Source organism: Puma concolor, chromosome A3 (genome assembly GCF_028749965.1).
Source record: "Puma concolor isolate L17-30 chromosome A3, mPumCon1.1.hap2, whole genome shotgun sequence".
NCBI classification, from domain to species: domain Eukaryota; kingdom Metazoa; phylum Chordata; class Mammalia; order Carnivora; family Felidae; genus Puma; species Puma concolor.
Window position 1 is genome coordinate 115,130,917 of NC_141669.1, and position 21,556 is coordinate 115,152,472.

The following is a 21,556-nucleotide window of genomic DNA, read 5'->3' on the forward strand; positions in this document are numbered from 1 at the left end:
TGTATTTGCAAACGCAAGAAAAGAGTCCAGAAGGGCACAGAATAAACTGTAACAGTGGTTACCTCTGGGGAAAGGCACCAGGGAACTAGGGAATGGGCGTGAGGCACAAATTACTTCACAATGTACCTTCTGAACTACGGGCACGTATTATCTACTCACAACGCAGAGGACTAACCACTACACGATCACGGCCATGTATCATCTATGCTCAATTTAAAAAATTCCCGAGGAGGAGGGATGAGGCAGGAGGGGAGAAATCACATACGAGGTGGGGGCCCAGAGTCAGGGGAACACAAAGCATTCGTACGCTACGATCTTTGTAATGTTTTTAACCTGAATCTCCCCTGAACTGCTCTTACAGATTCCAACTTTGGACGACAGTTTCACAGAAGACGCAGGGCCTTCCCCAAAACCGGGAAAATAAGCGTTGCAGATTAGAGCAACAGTGTTCTGCGAGGCAGATGACTCTTTCATCCATGCACAGAGACAACTGGATTCACACCTTTTCTTCAGAACCTTTTTTATTCAACATCTAACCAACAGAGAAGGTCAGCCTGAACCAAAACAAGCTAAAATAGCCTCAGTACAACACAATAGGGCACAACCCGAAACGAGGACAGAGGTTGGCCTCGGTTCTTTTCTGAGCAGACGAAGCAAGTATTTATACACAGGTGCCCCGTTCAAAACTGATTAGCCATGCACCACCACCACCGCCACCACCACCGAGGCAGGGCGCGCACAGATTGCTGGGGCTCCCCACGTGTGTCAGCCATCGAGTCTGCCTCTTCCTCAGCCATAAATAAGCCCTTGCTTTTTGGAGGGGAGGGTGATCAGCGGGCATCTTGAGTGATGGCACCATCTGTTTACTCTGAAACTTTGATGGGGAAGTGACAACTTATTTCCTCCCCTGAATCTGAGAAGCAATAGCCTGTCTGAATACCTAAAAAGTGTCCTGGGAGATATAGGTGCTGGAGGTTCCCTTCACAAAGGATTCACAGAGTAATCGTGTAGGGCTCTTTAAGTACTTAATCCTGTTGTTTTCCAGAAACCTTTGCACCTGGGCTCCCGAGAAGCAAGCAGGGCTGTTATCAGCACCCCACAGGCCTGTGGGTGAGGCGCCTCTCAGAGCAGCCACCCATGGAAGGGGAGGGGGCAGGGAAGGGGGCCAGACATCAGCTGAAACACTCCATGCTGGCTCTGACCCGCTCCATCTCGTGCAGGAAGCTGTAGAACTGGGGCAAGGTTAATTCTGGGGAGAGAAAATTCAGCTTCAGGTACATGTTTCCAACTCCACAGAATCATCCGAGAAAACGAATTTCCACCGAAAGAGTTTTTTCTGTTTCTTTTTTGACTTAGTACATCTAAGCAGCTCTTGATGGGTAATTGACCGTAATAAAGAACTGAGAGCCTTGAGCAGAGAAGGGTTCTCTGGGCTCCATACAGAATTTAAAAGCGGCCTAACTCCACAGCACAAAGAGATGAAAGGACATTAGTCAGGACGCTCAACGCGACTTCTGCAGCAAGGGCTGCTTGCTCTTCAGTCTTGCCGTCCCTTCTCCCTGCGCTTTCCCTTTTTCAAAGAGGCCCTTCAACTGTGGGGTCTCCAACCTGCCGACGGCTTATTATTTACGAGAGGAGAGGCAGCGGAATGGCTCCTCCACAGCTCGGTTATGACTTTGTGCTAGAAGAAATGATTTGTGGTGCTTCACGAGCCCACAGACTGAGGAGAACGCGGGAAGAGTGAAAAGGCTCAAATGGGAATTCGGACTCACCTATGTACAAGTTTTCAGTTTGATTTCCTTTCTTAACCACCAACTTTAACTGATTAAAAAAAGAAGAAATAAAAAGCTGAAATTAAAATGATGACAACTAGGCAAAGAAATTCTTGAAATCCTTCCACTTAAATATCAAAGCATCCAGCTTCGGACTTGAGAGTAGGACGGGAGCGGTCTGGGCGTCTATCACTGAAACTTCTAACAATTTGCATGATTACAGAACAATCGAGCTTTTAAGAACAATGTCAGGATCCTATTAATCCGAGAGTAGGCGTGTCAGTGGCCACATTTTTGGCTGACAATACTGCTCGGAGATACACAGGACCTCCACATCCAAACTGGGTATTAAAAAAAATCCAATGTCGATTTTATAATTATTAACCAAGTCAAAAATCTACCCATTTTCACAGATCAGGAAACTTACTTGTAAAAAAATACTTCCCACTTTTTCCAGTTCACTGCTCCCGGATGTCACTGTGACACAAAAGAGAAAAGTAATAAGTGATGGGTTGACAACGGACTCTGAACACCCCAATCTTGCAGGCCGTCCAGCAGAAGCCGTGTGGGGACGAGTATGAGGACAGCAAAATGTGCTCTTCAGGAAGTCAACTTACTGAGAGCCATGGATAGAAACAGATGCCCAGTGGCAACACAGAGCAGCCGCTGCTGGCCCCAATCGTCTTTGAGGACTGAGGACCTGTCCTCCCCCTGGAAGCTATCTGAAAGCCTCTGCACCCCCGCCCTACATCCCCCAAATGACCCAGGACTGGCTCTAACTAGTTACCTCCAAATTTCCACTCCATATCTATAAGCTGGTTAATCATCAGAGTCTGTCCTATGGCCCATCGAGCAAGGGTGGGGGCATTCTGCTTCCACTGAAACAAAAGCAAAAAGCCAAAGTCATAACAATGGGGAAAATCCCCCTTCTTCATTCTGGCCCCAACACGGCAATGTATTTATTTATACAGACAAGGCGAAGAATGCAGAACTAAGGGCCTGGCCTATAGGCACAGATCTGGGGGATGTGGGAAGCAAAGAGGGGCAGAAGACGATATAAATGTTTTTCTTCTTTTAATGTTTTATTTACTTTTGAGAGGCAGAGGGGGACAGAGGATCCAAAGCAGGCTCCATGCTGACAGGAGAGAGCCGACACAGGGCTCGAACTCACCAACCACGAGATCATGACCTGAGCTGAAGTCGGAAACTCAACCAACTGAGCCACCCAGGTGCCCCTAAATGTTTTCTTTCATTCCAAGATTTGTTCCAAATTGGAACAAAAACTGTATGACAATTAAAGTCAGACAAATCAGAGGCAAAAAATTAGAGATGCACCAAATAGTGCCGTTTAAATGCTGTATGTATGTTATTTGCATGAAATCAAATGAAAACCAGTAAGCTGGGGAAATAACACATAATGATGAGTGGTTTCTCCTTAGTCGGCATTTCTCATTTGTTTCTATTCATGAAATAAAAGCAAACAATCTTAATTAACCTTGATTAAGAGGAATTATGATACCTTTTCAGAAAAGTAAGTGGCTTTCTCCTCACTAAGACCTATAAGAGAAGAGAAGGAGATTTTAACATCATAAAGAGCCACTGGGCCTGTCACCCTGAGCAACCTCCCTCGGTGATGACCTACCCAGAGTTATGAAATCAGCCCGGACCTGATCAGCTGTGAGACTCTTCTTCAAGGCACCTGGGAAACAGGGGAGAAAGCAGTTAAAAAGGACAAATCAGTAATCAATTGGCAGTAGGCATCAACGGGCAAAAGGGATACACAAAGATGTGGCGGGTTCCAGGAAGATCTCAACCCAGCTGCAGAAGATGCAGAAAGGAAATGACTGGAGAACGTGACAGCAGGTTCTATTTATTGTACAACACGGGTGTTCACCCCTCCAGAAAGTACGAAGGAAGCTAGAGACAACAGAAAGGACTTTATGGACTTGGGGCTGGGGGGTCCCTGATCAGAGGCAAGAATAAGGCCTCATATTCCTGGGGCAACATTGGGGAGCTCGACGTCAGGCTGGGCGTAAGGGCAACAGCCTAGAACTGTGCTGAGCAATACGTAACCATAAAGATGTGTGGCTATTTAAAGTTTCTTTCTTTCTTTCTCCCAGCACTCTCTTAGGTTTTAATTAATTAAAACTAAACAAAATTTAAAATTCTGTTCCTCAGTTGCACTAGCTGTTCTGAGTCCTTGACAGCCACGTGGGTTCAGTGGCCATGGTACTGGACAGCACAGATCAGAGACCATCTCCATCTACCTAGATAGTTGCACTGGCCAGTGCTGCCATAGAGAACCTGCTTTCAGGACGTAAACCAAGATGGACTAAACAGTTGGGCCTCTATGATTCACAAGTTACTTCCAGAGGGGCTGGGCAAAGCTCCTCACAAGCCCTGCGATCACTCCCCTGTGGGGGCTGCTTTGTTCTGCTTGCGAGCTCCAATTCCTGAAAACAAAGTGTCGCCAGCAACCTGGGCTTCTCAGTGTTTAACCTCAGACTACAGCCTAGAGTCACAATTTGGAAACCACTTTAAAATTTTCCACTTCTTAGTCTTCCAGAAGATGACTAATTAAAGAATAAGAAGATATCCACCACCATCCAGGGAGGGCCCTGAAGTAATACCCTAAACCCAACTCCCCACCCCCATCTCACTCCAGAAAAACAATCCTAAAGCCTGTCCGCTGCAAAATAAACCATGTAAACAAAGGGAGGAAATCTTTTATCGTCAAAATCAGACTGAGCAAGGAAGCCATAGGGAAATAAAAAAGGCAAGACACCAGGAAACCCTGGCCATAAAGGCCCTAGAAAAAGGCCACTTCCTAGCCAATTCAATTAATTCATAACTACCACATGTACAGCCCCTTAGTGTATACCTAGCTCAAATCCAATATTTTGCTTGATGATCCCAAGGTAGTCTGAAGTGGGGGATTGCTATCGAAGCCTTTAATTTACCAGGAAAACTAAAGATCAGAAAGATTAAGCTTTGGGGGAGAAAATCTGGCAAAGGCACATAGTCAACAACTGCACTGCCAAGAAGTCACCCAACAGATACACTCCCGAAAGTGCACTGAAATACACGTGTGGCAGCGGCCGGCCACCTCTAGAACCCCTAAGCTCTTCTCTCCCTTGCTCACTCAGCTTTTTCTACAACATGCCAGGCAGGTTCCTACCTCCTGGCATTTGCCTTTGGAGTTCCCTCTGCTGGGGACACTCCTCCTCAAATCTGCACACAGTCATTCCAGCCTCTCCCTGAACATCCCCCCTCCATTTCAGGCGGAGCCGCTCTTCACTGGCACCCTCCTACTGCTACGCTTTTCTGCATTGCATTTATAACCACCCAGTTTCATGTTACATATTTATTGTCAATTTTTCCACTAGAATGTCTGTTTGATGAGACTAAAGACTTGGTCCGTTGTGCCCACTGTTGTGGCCCACGTCATACTTTAAAAATATATTTGCAGGGCACCTGGGTGGCTGCTCAGTGGGTTAAGCATCTGACTCATGGTTTCCGCTCGGGTCATGATTTTCCAGTTCATGAGATGGGGCCCCGCATCAGGCTCTGCGCTGACAGCTCAGAGCCTGCTTGGGATTCTCTCCCTCTCTTTCTGCTCCTTCCCTGCATGTACTCTCTCTCTCTCTCTCTCTCTCTCTACTCTCTCTCTCTCTCTCTCAAAATAAACATTCAAAAAAATTTAAATAAAAAATCTTAAAAAATATATACATGTGTGCGTACACACACACACACACACACACACACACACACACACACACACCTATATATATTTGCATCATGCTAGGCCTCAAGCCCTTAATGAATCTTCCTTTCTTTTTATTAAGATATAATTGACCTATAACGTTGTGTAAGTTAAAGGTGTACAATCTGTTGATTTTGATACATTCATATATGGCAATATGACTGTCACTGTAGCATTAACTAATACCTCTATCACATCACATAATTATCATTTCCCTTCTGTGGTTAGAAACTCTAAGATCTAGCCTCTGAGCAATTTTGAAGTTTATAATACAGAATTGTTGACTATAGCTCTTAACTTCTTTTTCAGCTTTCTCCTTTGGTGATACCTTTGTCCTAAGCACAAGACAGGCCTGAAGCCTTGACTCTATGTCAGACAGAAAGAAAACTGTAAATCCAGAGCTGGAGTCCCCAGAACATGCCACTTGGGGAAATCTGAGAATGTCCATCTTTAAACACATCTAACCAGGGGCGCCTGGGTGGCTCAGTCGGTTAAGCGTCCGACTTCGCCTCAAGGTCATGATCTCACAGTTCATGAGTTCAAGCCCCACGTCGGGCTCTGTGTCCAGAGCTTGGAGGCTGCTTCGGATTCTGTGTCTCCCTCTCTCTCTTCCCTCCCCCCATTCACACTCTTTCTCGCTTTCAAAAATAAACATTAAAAAAACCACACATATAACCATCTGAGATGGTTTATAAAATCCTTGAGCACCAATTGTCACTGGAACAGTTGCCTTGGTAAACCCTTATTGCCATCAAACAGTATGGGGGACAACACAGAAGTGTATGTCCAGGGGGACAGTTTCAGTTTTGCCAGGAAACAGTTGGGAAATTAGTGAATTGTTCTACTAGCCAAAAATCTACATAGGCTTATTCTGTGTAATAAAGGAAACTCAAGGAAAAGAACTAAGCCTTGGTTAAAACTCCAGGAGAAGGAAGCAGATGGGAGATGATGGTAAGCCACATTTAGTGAGCCATCACTGACCCTGGAGGCTGACCAGCTGAATCCACTTCCCTGAAGTTCACGGAAGGACAGAAGTCATAGTCACTGTGCATGCATTTACTGAGCACCTACTAGTGCCAGCACGATGCTAGATGCTGGCAAACATCAATGTCTGCGGTTGTGAGGCTTACAGTCTATCAGGAAGAGAAAGACCACAACAATAATGTAACAAGTAAGAAAGCCATATAGAATATGACTAAAACGTGCCATAGAAAGAAGTAATAGAGGGAAGTGAGGTTGGGAGTCCTGGGGAACTTAGTTCTACAGCTGTTTAATACCATTTGTGACTATTGTTCATTGTTGATTACTCTATTTTTGCCCAGCCAGAAAGAACTCCTTTGGGAGAAATGAAGGGGAGTTATCAACTTTTCCTAAAAAAAAAAAACAGTTACTGAGTGTCCACAAGGGCCACATATCTTGCTACGTATTAAAATAAAACCAGGCTTTGGGGTGCCTGGGTGGCCCAGTCAGTTGCGCATCTGACTTTGGCTCAGGTCACCATCTCACAGTTCGTGAGTTCGAGCCCTGCATTGGGCTCTGTGCTGACAGCTCAGAGCCTGGAGGCTGCTTCAGATTCTGTATCTCCCTCTCTCTCTGTCCCTCCCCCATTCACACTTTGTGTCTCTCTCAAAAATTAGTAAACATTAAAAATTTTTTTCTTTTTTTTTTTAATTTTTTTTTCAACGTTTATTTATTTTTGGGACAGAGAGAGACAGAGCATGAACGGGGGAGGGGCAGAGAGAGAGGGAGACACAGAATCGGAAGCAGGCTCCAGGCTCTGAGCCATCAGCCCAGAGCCTGACACGGGGCTCGAACTCCCGGACCGCGAGATCGTGACCTGGCTGAAGTCGGACGCTTAACCGACTGCGCCACCCAGGCGCCCCAAAATTTTTTTCTTAATAGGGGCACTTGGGTGGCTCAGTCGGTTAAATGTCTGACTTCAGCCCAGGTCATGATCTCGTGGTCTATGAGTTCGAGCCCCGCATCAGGCTCTGTGTGGACAGCTCAGAGCCTGGAGCCTGCTTCAAGTTCTGTGTCTCCCTCTCTCTCTGCTCCTTCCCCATTCATGCTCTGTCTCTCTCTGTCTCTCAAAAATTTTAAAATAAAAGTAAAAAACAAAAAAAGTAAAAAAAAAATTTTTTTTTTAATAAAAAAATAAAACCAGACTTCAGTAGTAGCCCTACAGCCAAGTAATCTGTAATCTGGGAGCTCCCTGTGTCTGGGAGACAACTCGTAATGATAACAACAATCATAATATTAGCAACAGTGCGGCCACTGCTTATTGAAGGATTTTACAGTTATTATCTTTATTCATATAATGATATATGAGCTACTATTAGGAGCTCTGTTTTCTGAAGAAAACAGATTTTCAGAGAGGTTCAGTAACTCGGCTCAAGATCTCAAAGCTGTTAAGTAGCTGTGGTGACAAGTAAGCATACGAGGGGACATCCAGCAACCAAATGCAATGCGGGCCTTCCCTGGATCCTGATGGAAGCAACCAACTATAGACAAATAAAATGTGAGACAATGGGGACACTAGAACACTGACTGCATATTTTAATTTTAGATAATGGCACTGTGGTTTGATAAGGGGGAAAAATTTATTTTTTAGAGATGGTAATCAGGTATTCAGAAATGAAATGATATGACCTGAGACTTGCTTTAAAATAATCCAGTTTGGAGAGCAGTGAGAAGTGGACGGGTTGTACATGAAACAGTCTGGCTATGGGCTGATAACTATTGAAGTCAGGTGTTTTTTTAAAAATTTTTTTAATGTTCAGTTATTTTTGAGAGAGAGAGAGACAGAGCGTGAGCGGGCAAGGGGCAGAGAGAGGGAGACACAGAATCCAAAGCAGGCTCCAGGCTCTGAGCTGTCAGCATGGAGCCCGACGCTCCATGAGCTCCAACTCACAAACTGCAAAGTCATGACCTGCGCTGAAGTCAGACACCTAACCGAATGAGCCACCCAGGTGTCCCTGAAGTCAGGTGTTTTTTTAAGAAATACACACTAGTTAGTAAAAGAAAAACATTAAAACACACACACACACAAACCACTGGGCTTTACACCAACCAAGGGAGGTAGTAGCCCCAGCTTTTCTACTGTAAGATCCTAAGCAAGTCACTGTCTTCTCTCTAGGGCTCTGTCTCTATCTACAAGACAAAGATTAGACCAGATCAGCCTTTACAAAAAGGTTTTACTTGACCCTCCCCCTACAAGGAGGAGGAGGAGGAGGAGGAGGAGGAGGAGAAGGAAAAGGAGGGTTTCATGGTTAACTGTTTCTCAGATACCGGATAAGCAGGTTTCTTTATTGCAGGACTTTTCAGAGCCCAAGATATGTTAATGTGTGTGTCTCTTCAAGGTTCCAAGGCTGGGGGAGCAGGAGGGGACAGTATTTCCTGCTTCTAGCTGACCACATAAGCCTTTTCTGGATGAAAACACCAAGTTGGAGACAACTGATCTGGAGGGTTGAGGCTCCTCCAGCTCTAACAAGGAGGTCTTACTGCAAGGCAGGCCTGGGATGAGGAAGGAGGTGAGGACCTCGAGGCCCCTGTATTTCAGATGAGATTGAGAAAGGCCTTGAACGTCACTCTGAGGGCTACAGATGTCATCATGTGAAGCAAATAGTTCAGAGGTGCAGCGTGACCCCCGCTGTGCTGCAGACCGTACTCCAGGCCAGGCTGGAACCTGGGACGGAAGAGCCCCGTTGGAGACGCCACTGCCGCAAGAAGGCACGAAGGACTAAGGACTTATTCCGGGCTGAGGAAAAGGACAAGTGTCTTATAAGTTACACTCTCAGCTGCTCAGTCCTCATAGTCTGAGGAGTCATAGGACTGAAATCAACTACAATACATAAAGCGAAGCTTAGCAAGCACCGAATTAAGTGCTTTGCATATATTAACTCATTCGTTCCTAATGCCACCACCATAAACTGCTCTTATCGCTCCATTTTTCAGATGTGAAACTGAGGCTGATTTGCCCAAGGCTGAATAGCTACATAGGTGATGTGATCGACCCTCAAATCCACGTGAGACTGCAAAGTCCATCTCTTGATTGGTATGCTGAGTTCCTTGGGGTTCTCTGCACCTATAGAAAATGATCTGCTGTAAACAATGACAACCAATCTTGCCTGAAAAACGTACGCCCGACATCCCCTGGGAGGCGACAGGATCCCCCAAGTTCAGTTCAACTCGCGCAGCATATACTGAGCATCGCTTCGTGTCATCACTTTACTTGTAACCTTGGCTCAGGAAAGAAGTACGAGATCTTCCTCTGACTTCAAAGAACAAGCTCTCTGTCGAAGCCACAAAACAGACACATGTAAAACAGCATGAACAATAGAAAACTGTAAGTGACTGTGGCCCAAAATGGTAACTGTAGATAAACACCATCTCTCGGGAGCTGAGAGGAAGGGAGGTCACTGCAGACTGAAGTGGTTTAGGAAGGCTTTCTGGTGGGAGTTCCCGGGCTGGGGAGGGGTGAAGGCAGTCTGACAGGGCTGAGGGGCATGGGGAGCAGAGCTAAGGAAGACAGCAAAGGAGGGAGGCAGGGACGCCAGAAGACAGAGGTCTCCTGAAAAATCAGTGTCCACAACAGCTGTTGGGTGGACAGGTCCCCACCTGCAGACAAACCCACTCCCACAGATGTAGGCTAGAGAATGAGAAAGAAGATCTGCATGCTGGGCAGCTATCCTAACGCTCACACTCGGGAGGGCACAATGTCCTGAGGATGTTCACCACGGCACTGTTTCTAAGAGTGAAGGGCTAGAACTAAAATGTCCGGCCACAGGAGACAGATGGTTAAAAGATACATCCAGTCCATGGCACATACAGCCCTGAGAAGAATGAGGTTCACATGGACAGGTCCCCATGACGTAACAGGTATGACAAAATACAAGCTGCACGAGCACTTTTATGGTTTACCACCATTTACGGCAAACAGAACATGAATGCACACGCGTGTGAAAATATAAAAGGATACACAGCAAAATTAAATTGTGATGGTGTCTGCAGACAAGAGCAGCATGAGGGTCAAAGGGGATCTTTCCCTTCTGACTCTCCAACAGCTCCGCACTGTTGTAGGTGTGCAATGAAAAACGTATGCCCGCGTTACAAAAGACTGCACATTCTCCTACAGCCTTTGGTTCACGTGCCTTTAACCCGCCACGAGAGCAAAAAATGCGAGAATCACACACACAGAGGATGAGAAAATGTTACAGTTGGAAACATTGGGAGGTTCTGATTCGAGCCCCCAGAACATCAGGAACCTATGACAGGCAAAGGAAAGGACCTGCACAGAGACATGGGAGGGCGCCCAACTTTCAGCGCAGCAGCACCGGGCTGAGAGCCTGGGGAACATCAGCCCATTACCAATTTGTAAAACGTGCAAACCGGGGATGCTGTTTCACCCACTTTCAGCCGGGTCAGCATCGACTCATTCTTTGAGACTGGGCTCAAATGTCGCCCCTCTCTTTACATAAAATTAACTTTTAATTAAGTTGCCAAATTCTAGCAACTTTTTAGGCAAAACATAGCCAACAATAAACAAGACAACCTGCTGACCCTCCACCCAGATAATATAGTCACAGTTAACATTCTTTTTTGTTTTTGTTACAAAAGTAGGACTGTGGTAGTTTTATAAGCTATTATTTTTATTAAACAGTTTTATAAACTGTTATTTTTATTAAACTATTATACTGCGAAAGATTTTCCATATCATTACATTTCCTTGATAGCGTCTTTTTAAATTATTACAGAATTTCAAAAATTAGAGCAACCTTTTACTGAGGTACCATGTTAAGCATATGTTTTATATTATCTCAGTCTTCAAAACAAGCCCCCTCCACACACCAAGAAAAAGCTCAGACTGGGGGGAAAACGTGAGAGAGGGGCTGCTGCTTGGGGTTGGGAGACAGAGGGTACTTGGACAAAGTCACACTGCTCATTGAGTGACAGACCCACGTCTACCTAACTCAGAACATGAATTTTTGACCCCCATGATGTTCCCCTGTAGAAACAGCACATTATACTAATCTCCAACTATTGGGCTATTGGTTTCTAATTGTTCTAGACCATTAAAACAGTGCTGTAATGGATATCTCTACAGCTAAACCTTTGTGATCGCCTCCCTCCTGGCTAGAAACTTTTCCTGATTGCTCTAGGCAAACTCTACCTCTGAAACCATCTGTCATGGAAGACCTTTTCTATTTTGAATCCACTGTGGACTAATATTTTTGAAAAAAAAAACAAAACAAAAAAACAATGGAAATTAATTTCCAGAAATCTGAAATGAAAAACCACATACAAAATATAAGCCCCGGGGCGCCTGGGTGGCTCAGTCAGTTAAGCGTCCGACTTCAGCTCAGGTCATGATCTCGCGGTCCGCGGGTTCGAGCCCCACGTCAGGCTCTGGGCTGATGGCTCGGAGCCTAGAGCCTGCTTCTGATTCTGTGTCTCCCTCTCTCTCTGCCCCTCCCCCGTTCATGCTGTGTCTCTGTCTCAAAAATAAATAAACGTTAAAAAAAAAATTAAAAACAAAATATAAGCCCCAAATGGTTAAAATGGTAAATTTTACGTTATGCATATTTTACCACATTAAAAAAAAAAATACAAGCCCATGGGGTGCCTGCCTGACTGGCTCAATCAGTAGAACATGTGACTTTTGATCTCCGGGTTGTGAGTTCAAGTCCCACGTTGGATGTTTAATGTTTATTTATTTTTGAGAGAGAGAGAGAGAGAGAGAGAGAGAAAGAGACAGAGCATGAGCGGGGAAGGGAGAGAGTGAGGAAGACACAGAATCGGAAGCAGGCTCCAGGCTCTAGCTGTCAGCACAGAGCCCGACATGGGACTTGAACTCACAAACCCTGAGATCATGACCTGAGCTTAAGTTGGACACTTAACCAACTGAGCCACCCAGGCACCCCCCCAAAAATAAAATCTTTAAAAATATATATAGATAAGCTCCATTTTAAAAATCAGTAAATTCAAAATATTTTGCCAGATTGCTCTAATTTCACAAAAGGAAGCTAACTGCCTACTCTCGATTTCTATACACTGTGCAGGGGACCAGACAGCAGTTTGGGGATGGAAGCTGGGATACAGACTGCACTTTTAGCTGTACCTCTAGTTCACTCTACTGCGGTGATCTGTGTACCTGGCTTCCCTCCTAGACCGAGTCCCGCCCACGTCTGATTCTCCATTGAATGCACTGGCTCAGCGCCCAAAGCACGCTTGCCAACTCCGTGGTCTGAAACACTGTTCAAAGAACGTCTCTGGCCTCAGCTGCTAAGAGAGGCTACTCACCATTTGGAACCAGAAGGAGGCTTTTCACAATGCTTCTGAGAGGGCCAAGGCTGATCTGATTGGTGGTGGCAAACTCAGAGAGCTGAGCCAGAAACCTTTCCACCTGCAGAGAGGGAACAAGCCAGGCCTTCACTTTCTAAGCATCCCAGGGCTGTAGACCCACACTCAGCACTCTCCTTATCACAAGGTACTTTACCTCTTTTGGCTCAGTTAGGAAGTGGAAAAGCACTTCTGTCAAGGCTGAGAACTGCTGTGAAGAGAATAACACAGAACATCAGCAAAATTCTACTCCTGGGTCAGTGTTCCCACATCTCATCCACATATAGACCCTTTGGAGAGAACACACAGGTGCTGACACCTGTCTGATCATCTTATAGTTCAAATATTCACAATACCCACTACCCAGTATCAATATATCAGTATCACCATATTGTCTGAAATACTTGTATATCTTAGTGGAACACCTGGGAGATATGTATTGAGAGACTGTGAGTGTATGCACACACATGCACCTCTCAAGGGTCCAAATACACACACACACACACACACACACACACACACACACAGCCTGGAAGGAAAATCATTGGAAGATTAATAGCAGTTGTTTTGTTTATATTTCCACATACTTATTATTCAAACATAAGCCAATCCAAATATATAATTTCTTATTCTGTCCCACTCAAATGTTAACATACTTCATAAACTTTTTCTCTGTTTTGTTTTTTTTTTTTTTTTTTTTTGAGAGAGAACGCAAGTGGGGGAGAGGCAGAGAGAGGGGGACAGATCTGAAGTGGGCTCTTCATGGACAACAGTGAACCTTACGCGGGGCTTGAACTCACAAACCATGAGATCATGACCTGAGTCGAAGTTGGGTGCTCAACTGACTGAGCCACCCAGGTGTCCCTCTACCTTGTTTTTTAAAGCAGTTATTTCTGTGGAGTGAGATTTTGGGTGATTTTTATTTTCTTCTGTTTTCTCTATCCATATTTTCTGGATTTCTTCCCCCACAATAAATATTATTATGTATATAACAAAATAGTAAAATTTACACTTCCTTATACACTGTCTTAGAACAGACTCTTATTCTTTTTTTTTTTTTTTTTTTTAAGATTTTATTTTAGGGGAGCCTGGATGGCTCAGTTAAGTGACTCTCGACTTTGTCTCAGGCCATGATGTCACTGTTCATGAGTTCAAACCCTGCATTGAGCTCTGTGCTGAGTGTGGACCCTGCTTGGGATTCTCTCTCTCCTCTCTCTCTGCCCCTCTCCCACTTGCACTCCCTCTCTGTCTCTCGAAATAAATAAATAAACTTAAAAAAAAATTAAATAAATACAAATGGGATGTAAGTGAACCCACACACTGCATCTTGCCTTTTTACATTCAATTATATCTTAGAGATTGATCTTATCAGTAGATATAATTCTACCCAGTTTTTCCCCCCAAGAGTTTATTTTTAAGTAATCTCTACACCCAACAGGGGGCTTGAACTCACAACCCAGAGATCAAGAGACACATGCTCCACCGACTGAGCCAGTCAGGTGCCCCTCTACCCAGTTCTTTTAACAAGTGCATGGTATTCAACTGCATAGACAGTATAATTTAGCTCCCTAGGGATGAACATTAGTGTGTGTGTGTGTGTGTGTGTGTGTGTGTGTGTGTGTGTGTATCCATGTGTGTGCACATGTGCTTTGTTGATGTTACTGCAATGCTGCAATGAATATCCTCCCACATATTTTTTTGACATACGTGTCTACAAAATACTTTTTAAAAATTTCTTAGGTCAAATAATATGTGCATTTTAAATTCTGTGTAAAATGGTGCCAAGTTGCCTTGCAAAGAAGTTGCATGGATTTACATTTCCACCAGCCAATGGCACATAAGTATCTACCTTCTCAAAACTTCATAGATATTCCCTGGAAACATTTTAACCAATGCTGACCCAGGGGTTGTCTTTCTGTGGTATTTATGATAATAGCTTTGCCTAACTGCTGATTCTATATAGTAAAAACAAGAAAAGTCAGGGACAAGCTTCAGACAGTGTCCTCAAACTGTGAGTTTTCCTTTATTTAATTTTTTTTTTTTTCAGCTGTGAATCTGTGGACCATCAGATCTTTGGCTGACCCTTTGCCACCCTGAGCCTTTTAAGAAAGAGAGCAGCTGTGAAGCCCTCCAGCAGCTTTTCTATTTCCAGGCCTCAGCCTAGCATTCAGGCTCAACCTCCCTGTGAGGCCTCATTCCCCCATGTCTCCTCTCAAGGGGAGCCTCAACTTAATCTGGTCTGCAGGACATGCTGACCCCCATCCCTATCTCCACTTTTCCAAACCCTCCTTTATCCTTCAATGCTCTGCCAAGACACAATGACCCTCCCAACAAGAAAGTGACCTACCCAGATTCTTAACTTCTAAGGCTCCCTCTTGGAACCTTGCCTGAGGGCACTTAGAATTTTAAATCTTGATAAGAAAAGACTTGTCTTAGCAGAGAAGGTTCCTTGTATACGTTTGTATGGTCACAGAACCTTAGTTAATGAAAGTGCATAGTTAAGTATTTGTTGAATAAATCTCCCTAAACACTTTCCTCATTCTTTGCCTTTTTGTATCTGCATAGCTGTCTCCCTCTGGAATGCTCACCTGCCTATCACCATCCGAGAAATCAAAATCTTAACTGTTCTCACTAGCGAATACATGGAAAGATGCTCCAGATCATTCCAGAGAAATGCAAATAAGCAAAATAAGGAAATGCCACTGCTTTACTTATCAAATCTTCAAAAATAAAGGTATGATGACACCAGTGCTGATGCAAGTAAGTGCCAGGAAACAGATGTGCTCCCACTGCTGATGAGAGGACAAACTGGGGCAACCTTTCCAGACAGCAATTTGATAGTCATATCTAATTTTTATTTTTTAATTTATTTTTAAAAAACATTTATTTTTGAGAGACAGTGCGAGTGGGGAGAAAGGCAGAGAGAGAGGGAGACAGAGGATCTGGAGTGGGCTCCACACTGATGGCAGTGAGCCCCATGTGGGGCTCGAACCATGAGATCATTACCTGAGCTGAAGTGGGACGCTTAAGCAACTGAGCCACCCGGGCGCCCTGATAGTCATATCTAATGTTTAAATGCTCATATCTCTTGACCTAGTAATTGATTGCAGGAAGAACACCCTTCAGATATGTTCCCAAAGGTAAACCCAGCCACATTTACACAAAGCAGTTCCTCGGCAGCACTGTTCAGAAAAACAAAAGACTGAAAGCAACTGAAGTGTCTATTAACAGAGGGCTGGTTAAACAAATTATGGTAGATGCATTTCAAAGAATATCATGCAAAAGAGAAAGAGGCTAGTCTAATCTCTTGTGTAAAAAAGAAAATGTTTTAAAGGCTACCCATATATATACAGGCAGAGGCAGACTTTTTTTTTCTCCAAAGATACACAAGAAACTATTAAAATGTCAATTTCTGCAGAGAAGAGAAACAGGTATTTTAACTTTATACCTTGAATACTGTTTAAATTTTCTAACTGCATGTGTTGTTTTCATTTATAGCTAGATGAGAGGATTACAGACCATTTCTTTTTTTTCTAATGCTCATTTATTTAATTTGAGAGAGTGCACACATGCCCACGTGAGGGGGACAGTGGGGAGGTGGGAGTAGGGGTGATGGGGGAAGGGAGGGAGAGAGAGAATCCCAAGCAGGCTCCCCACGCAAGAGTCCATTTGACACTCCACTTGATCCCAAGACTGCAAGATTAGGACCTGAGCTGATATCAAGAGTCGTACACTCAACCAACTGAGCCACCTAGGCGCCTCATTCTTCTTTATATTTTTCTGATTTTCCTCTCAAATAACCATGCTAAAAATTATTTTTATTTTGTTTTTAAAATATTTTTTAATGTTTATTTTTGAGAGAGAGAGAGAGAGCGCGAGCAGGGGAGGGACAGAGAGAGAGGGAGACACAGAATCCCAAGCAGGTTCCAGGCTCTGAGCTGTCAGCACAGCTTGAGGAGCTCGAACTCAAAGACCATGAGATCATGACCTGAGTGAAAAGTTGGACGCTTCACCGATGGAGCCACCCAGGTGCCCCCAAAATTATGATTTTTAAAATCATATTCTCAAGGCTCCACATTACCTAGGACTGGTCCAAGCCATTACAGGATGTATCTAGGTGAACTCAGCACTGCACTTTGTCTCCACTTTCTGACCTGCCCTAGCAGATCAAAATTTCCCCAGCATAAGAGGCTGTGTCCATCAACCCTTTGCACACCTCACTGTGTTTAGTGGCTATTTGGGTACAGTAGGGCATTCAGATAAATACCCACAGAGTGAGCAACAAATGGTGATGCCCACATTAATACAATGATTCTTTTTCTCCTTGATATCTAGGCCTCAGACTTCAAAATAAATTCGGCTAATAGAGTGGGTACTCGGGGAAATCTGATCACCCAACAAAAGGCAGGGAAAGGACTCTGCTAATTTGCTCATCAGGAAGACGCTTTCTGTGTTAAAAACCAAGGTAAAGGGGCACCTGGCTGGCTCAGCCAGAAGAGCACGCACTTCTTGATCTCTCGGGGTTGTGAGTCTGAGCCCCACACTGGGTGTAGACATTACTAAAATTAATAAATAAACTTAAGAGAAAAGGGTTAAAGGTCCAGAGTATAGTTTAAGGTTAGAATGAGTAAAAAGCAAGCTCTGATTTTAAAGGACGTGGTTTATATTTTTCCATGAATACCAAATTGGAGGAGGTAACCTTAGGCGTCATAGCATCCTGTCGCTTCAAAAAAGTTTTTTAGCAGCAGAATCTTTTTTATTCTCCACATGGAAGTCTTCCAGAAAATCCTGCCGCACATACAAGTAAAAGCTAAGCAACATCTGGAAAGCTCTGTTCTGTATATTTAATCCCCCGGAATCTAAAATCAAGCATCAGGTCCTGAATTCCGGGTTCTACCACCCCCGGTGCCTGACCTTAAACAGGTCAATTTCTGGGGTGTCTGGGCGGCTCAGTCGGTTAAGTGTCAGACTCCAGCTCGGGTCATGATCTCACGTTTCAGGCGTTCAAGCCCTGCGTTGGGTTCTGTGCTGACAGCTTAGAGCCTGGAGCCTGCTTCAGATTCTGTGTCTCCCTTTCTCTATCCCTCCCCTGCTTCTCTCTCAAAAGTAAATAAATAAACATTAAAAAAAAAAAACAGGTCAATTTCTTTCCCTGAACCATTTTTCTTATCTGTAAAATGGGAATTATAACAGCACCTACCTTTTATTTTTTTTAAAGCTTTTTTTAACGTTTATTTATTTTTGAGACAGAGAGAGACAGAGCATGAACAGGGGAGGAGCAAAGAGAGAGGGAGACACAGAATCTGAAACAGGCTCCAGGCTCTGAGCTGTCAGCACAGAGCCCGACGCGGGGCTCGAACTCACGGACCGTGAGATCATGACCTGAGCTGAAGTCGGACGCCCAACCGACCAAGCCACCCAGGCGCCCCAGCACCTACCTTTTAGAGTTGCTACACATAAAGCACTGAAAACAGTGCCTGCCACATGGTACATGCTCCATAAATGACAGCTATTTTTGTTCAACTACTCTGTGATCTAGTTTCCTTAATCTGTAAAATGGGGATGATAATAAAACCTACTGCCTAGGGTGTCTGTAAAGACTCAGTGACTTAATATACATAAAAGCACTTAGAAGTGCTGTATGATAAGCAGTGGCCACTAGCCACATGTAGCTATTAAACACCTGAAAAAGGCTAGTCTAGGGACATCTGGGTGGCTCAGTTGGTTGAGCATCTTAATTTCAGCTCAGGTCATGATCCCAGGGTGGCAGGATTCAGTCTTTTGTTGGGCTCATGCTGAGCATGGAGCCTGCTTGAGATTCATTCTTTCTCTCTCTCCCCCTCTCCCCAGCTTGGGCTCTCTCTCTAAAATAAAGAAAAAAAAAACTCAAAACCCTATTAAAAAGAAAAAGGCTAGTCTAATTTGAGATATGCTGTAAATGTGAAACGCACACCAGAATCAGAAAAATTAGTACTAAAAAGTAAAATATTCCCCATTGATATTTTTTATGTGGATTAGATGTTGAAATGATAGTATTTTAATATACTGGATTAAAGAAAACATTAAATTAGCTTTCTGTTTATTTATTTCTTTACTTATTTATTAAAGATTTTATTGTCAAGTAATCTCTACTCCCAATGTGGGACTTGAACACACAATCCTGAGATCAAGAGTCACAGCCAGGCACCTTCTTTTTAATTTTTACATGTGACTGCTAGAAAATGTAAAATTAGACATGTGGCTCGCAATTTATTTCTGTTGGACAAAGGGGCTTCAGAATATGTCTGGCATTGCAATTACTTTAGGAGAAAACAGTAGGTTGTAGGGGATGCTGAGATGAAGGACAGGAAACCCCATCTCCTGGGAAGTTAAGACTTGGTGGGGGAAAACAGATGCACCTTTACAATGGTGGTGAGAAGTGTCATTTTAACCTATTTATTTTCGCTGCCTTGGTGCTTTGAAAAGGGCATCCCGACCAGCACAAGGACAGGAAGTCGGCTGGCTGGCATTTGCTGCCCCAACAGGCAAAAATCAGCCTCCCCACTTCCACTATCAAGGTGGGGGGCGGGGGAGGGGTCCTCCACTGTGTAGACTATATGGCTTCTTTCTTTAAGGACTGCCAGGTATTCCTCTTAATTGGGAGGTAGGACAGTCCCACCCTGGCCTGGCCATTACCCAAACTCACATGCGACCCCGGATTACCTGCCCCTACTCCAGGCTCCCCCACCCCCACCCCCGGGCTCCCAGAGGATGCAAAGACCCTCAGTCTCCCCAGTTGGCCTCCCTACTGAACGTCTCAAATTCCACGACTCCCCAAACTCCCTAGGCCTCCCGACACCCCAGTCTGTTCCCTCGGTTCCCCACAATGCTTTCAGCCTCATCGAGGCTCTCCTCAATTCCTCTTCCGAGATCCCTCCCCGTTCTCACGCCTCCCGGAAGTCCCACGTCTGAGTCCCCACGCCCCCGGGACCCCTCAGCTGGCCCTAAGGCCTCCTTAGAGCCCTCGGCCCCCCTAACTGTCCTCAGACCCCAACTTCCCTCTTAGCCCGCCCCTGAATGTCCCTAAGGCCACACCGCGCCCCGGACTCTCCCCGCCCCCCGGGCGGCCCTCGGCCCACACCCCTCCCCTCCCTCGGCCCTCGGGACCGTCGCGGGCCCGCGCCCCGGCCGCCCGGCCCACCTGCGCGCCCAGCTGGTTCAGCTGCTGCATGTCGCCGCCCACGGCCTCGGGCACCGGGTCCTGCGTGCAGTGCAGGCGGCCCATGGCGTCGGCCCGGCCTCGCAGCGCCCGCCGCCTCCCAGCTTCCTCCCTCGCCGCCGTCCGCCTCGCCGAGCTTCCGCAGCCGCACTTTCGCCACGGGCCCTCCGGCCGCCGCCGCGCTCCTCCCCCGGCCGGCCTCGGGGCGGGGCACTAGCGGAGCCGCGGACACGCGCGGGCCCCGGGGCGGGGCAGGACGCCCTGGCTGGGCAGCAGGAGCGTGCGGCCGCTGCGACCCCTGGAGAGCCCGGAGGAGCCCAGCCGCGAAACGGGGGATTCCATGCCGGATCTCCCGCTAGGTGACCCCAGAACACCTCAATACCCTTGGCCTCCCTGAGCCTCAGTTTCCCTATCTGTAACGTGATCCCAGCGACGGCTGCTTAACTGAGCTAATCCTCCTAAAACGTTCAGAACATAGCCTGGCACAAAGGAGGCCCTCAATCAATGGTTAGTGGCTATCATTATGATAGTTATTATGCATTCAGCAGATATTAATTGCACGCTGACCATGCCAGGCCCCGCGGATAGAGAAGTGAACAGTGCAGGCCCAGTGTCCCCAGGAGAGCTTACATCAGAGCAGAGCAGTAAAGTCTCAAAGTTGGGCTTGCATCAGCATCTTCTGGAGGTCTTGTTGTAAAGCAGATTGCTGGGCCCCACCCCCAAAGCATCTCATCTGGAAGGGTCTAGTGTGGAGCCTGAGAACTTGGATTTCCAGCAAGTACTTAGGGACCACGCTTTGAGAACCTCTGGAGTGGAGGACACTGCCCCAAAGAAGTACTAATACTGTGATAATACCAGGAAGGGTGGTGGTGGTCAGGTCCATGAAGTGAGATTATGACAGTGGTAATCACTGCAGCCCCTGAAACACTTTAACCCCCAGTCTGTCTCTTCCCAAGGACCTCCCACAGCCCCACCTAACTTTTACCCTGATCTCCATTGGACAGAGAAGAAAACTGAGAGATGCTCCCTGGAACCTAGGACAGGACTCCCAAGTCCAAGAGCCTCTTCACCTATCCCTGCACTAAACTTTGAGGGTAGGGAGGTGGTACCTAGAAACGTGGAATGGGAGACCGTGGAAAGGATTGGCTGGCTTTCCCTACCAGGCTTTCTTCTCTACTTTGTACTAAATACCCTCTGGAAGGGTATGAACAAAATGCCTTCTACCTAGAGGCCAAGCACCTCCCCTTTAGTCATTATTTCACTCATGTACTCATTCATTAGATAATATCCGGTGTCCACTGTGGAGTAGATGCCGTGACAGGTGCTGGGATACCACACTGCAACCAGATGCGGTGCCTGACTTGGGACAAGTCAGAGTTTACTCAGGATAGCAGACACACACATGGGAAACTCACATGTGCCTGAAATTGTTGACTTATGCCAAGAAGCACAAAGTGCTTTGAAAATATATGCAGAGCACTTGTC

At 45.6% G+C, this 21,556-nt stretch overlaps 1 protein-coding gene across 1 annotated transcript; it reads right to left on the minus strand.

Moving 5' to 3' along the window:
* Positions 1–503: 503 nt before the first annotated feature.
* On the minus strand, positions 504–20,212 carry COMMD7 (COMM domain containing 7). The gene is made up of 9 exons (XM_086701963.1): positions 20,054–20,212; positions 13,031–13,084; positions 12,835–12,937; positions 3,415–3,471; positions 3,292–3,329; positions 2,560–2,650; positions 2,200–2,249; positions 1,773–1,821; positions 504–1,249 (listed from the first exon to the last, which is right to left on the minus strand). Exons 1-9 carry the CDS (start codon positions 20,135–20,137, stop codon positions 1,173–1,175), a joined length of 603 nt encoding a protein of 200 aa, XP_086558089.1. The 5' UTR covers positions 20,138–20,212; the 3' UTR covers positions 504–1,172.
* Positions 20,213–21,556: the final 1,344 nt, after the last annotated feature.

Bases quoted from the DNA above. Each gene is read 5' to 3' on its own strand.
- COMMD7 (XM_086701963.1), bottom strand. From the start codon at position 20,137: ATGGGCCGCCTGCACTGCACGCAGGACCCGGTGCCCGAGGCCGTGGGC. The intron at 3,330-3,414 runs GTAGGTCATCAC...CTTCTCTTATAG, and splicing joins GGCTGATTTCATAACTCTGG to GTCTTAGTGAGGAGAAAGCC. The intron at 1,250-1,772 runs GTGAGTCCGAAT...TTCTCTCCCCAG, and splicing joins AACTGAAAACTTGTACATAG to AATTAACCTTGCCCCAGTTC.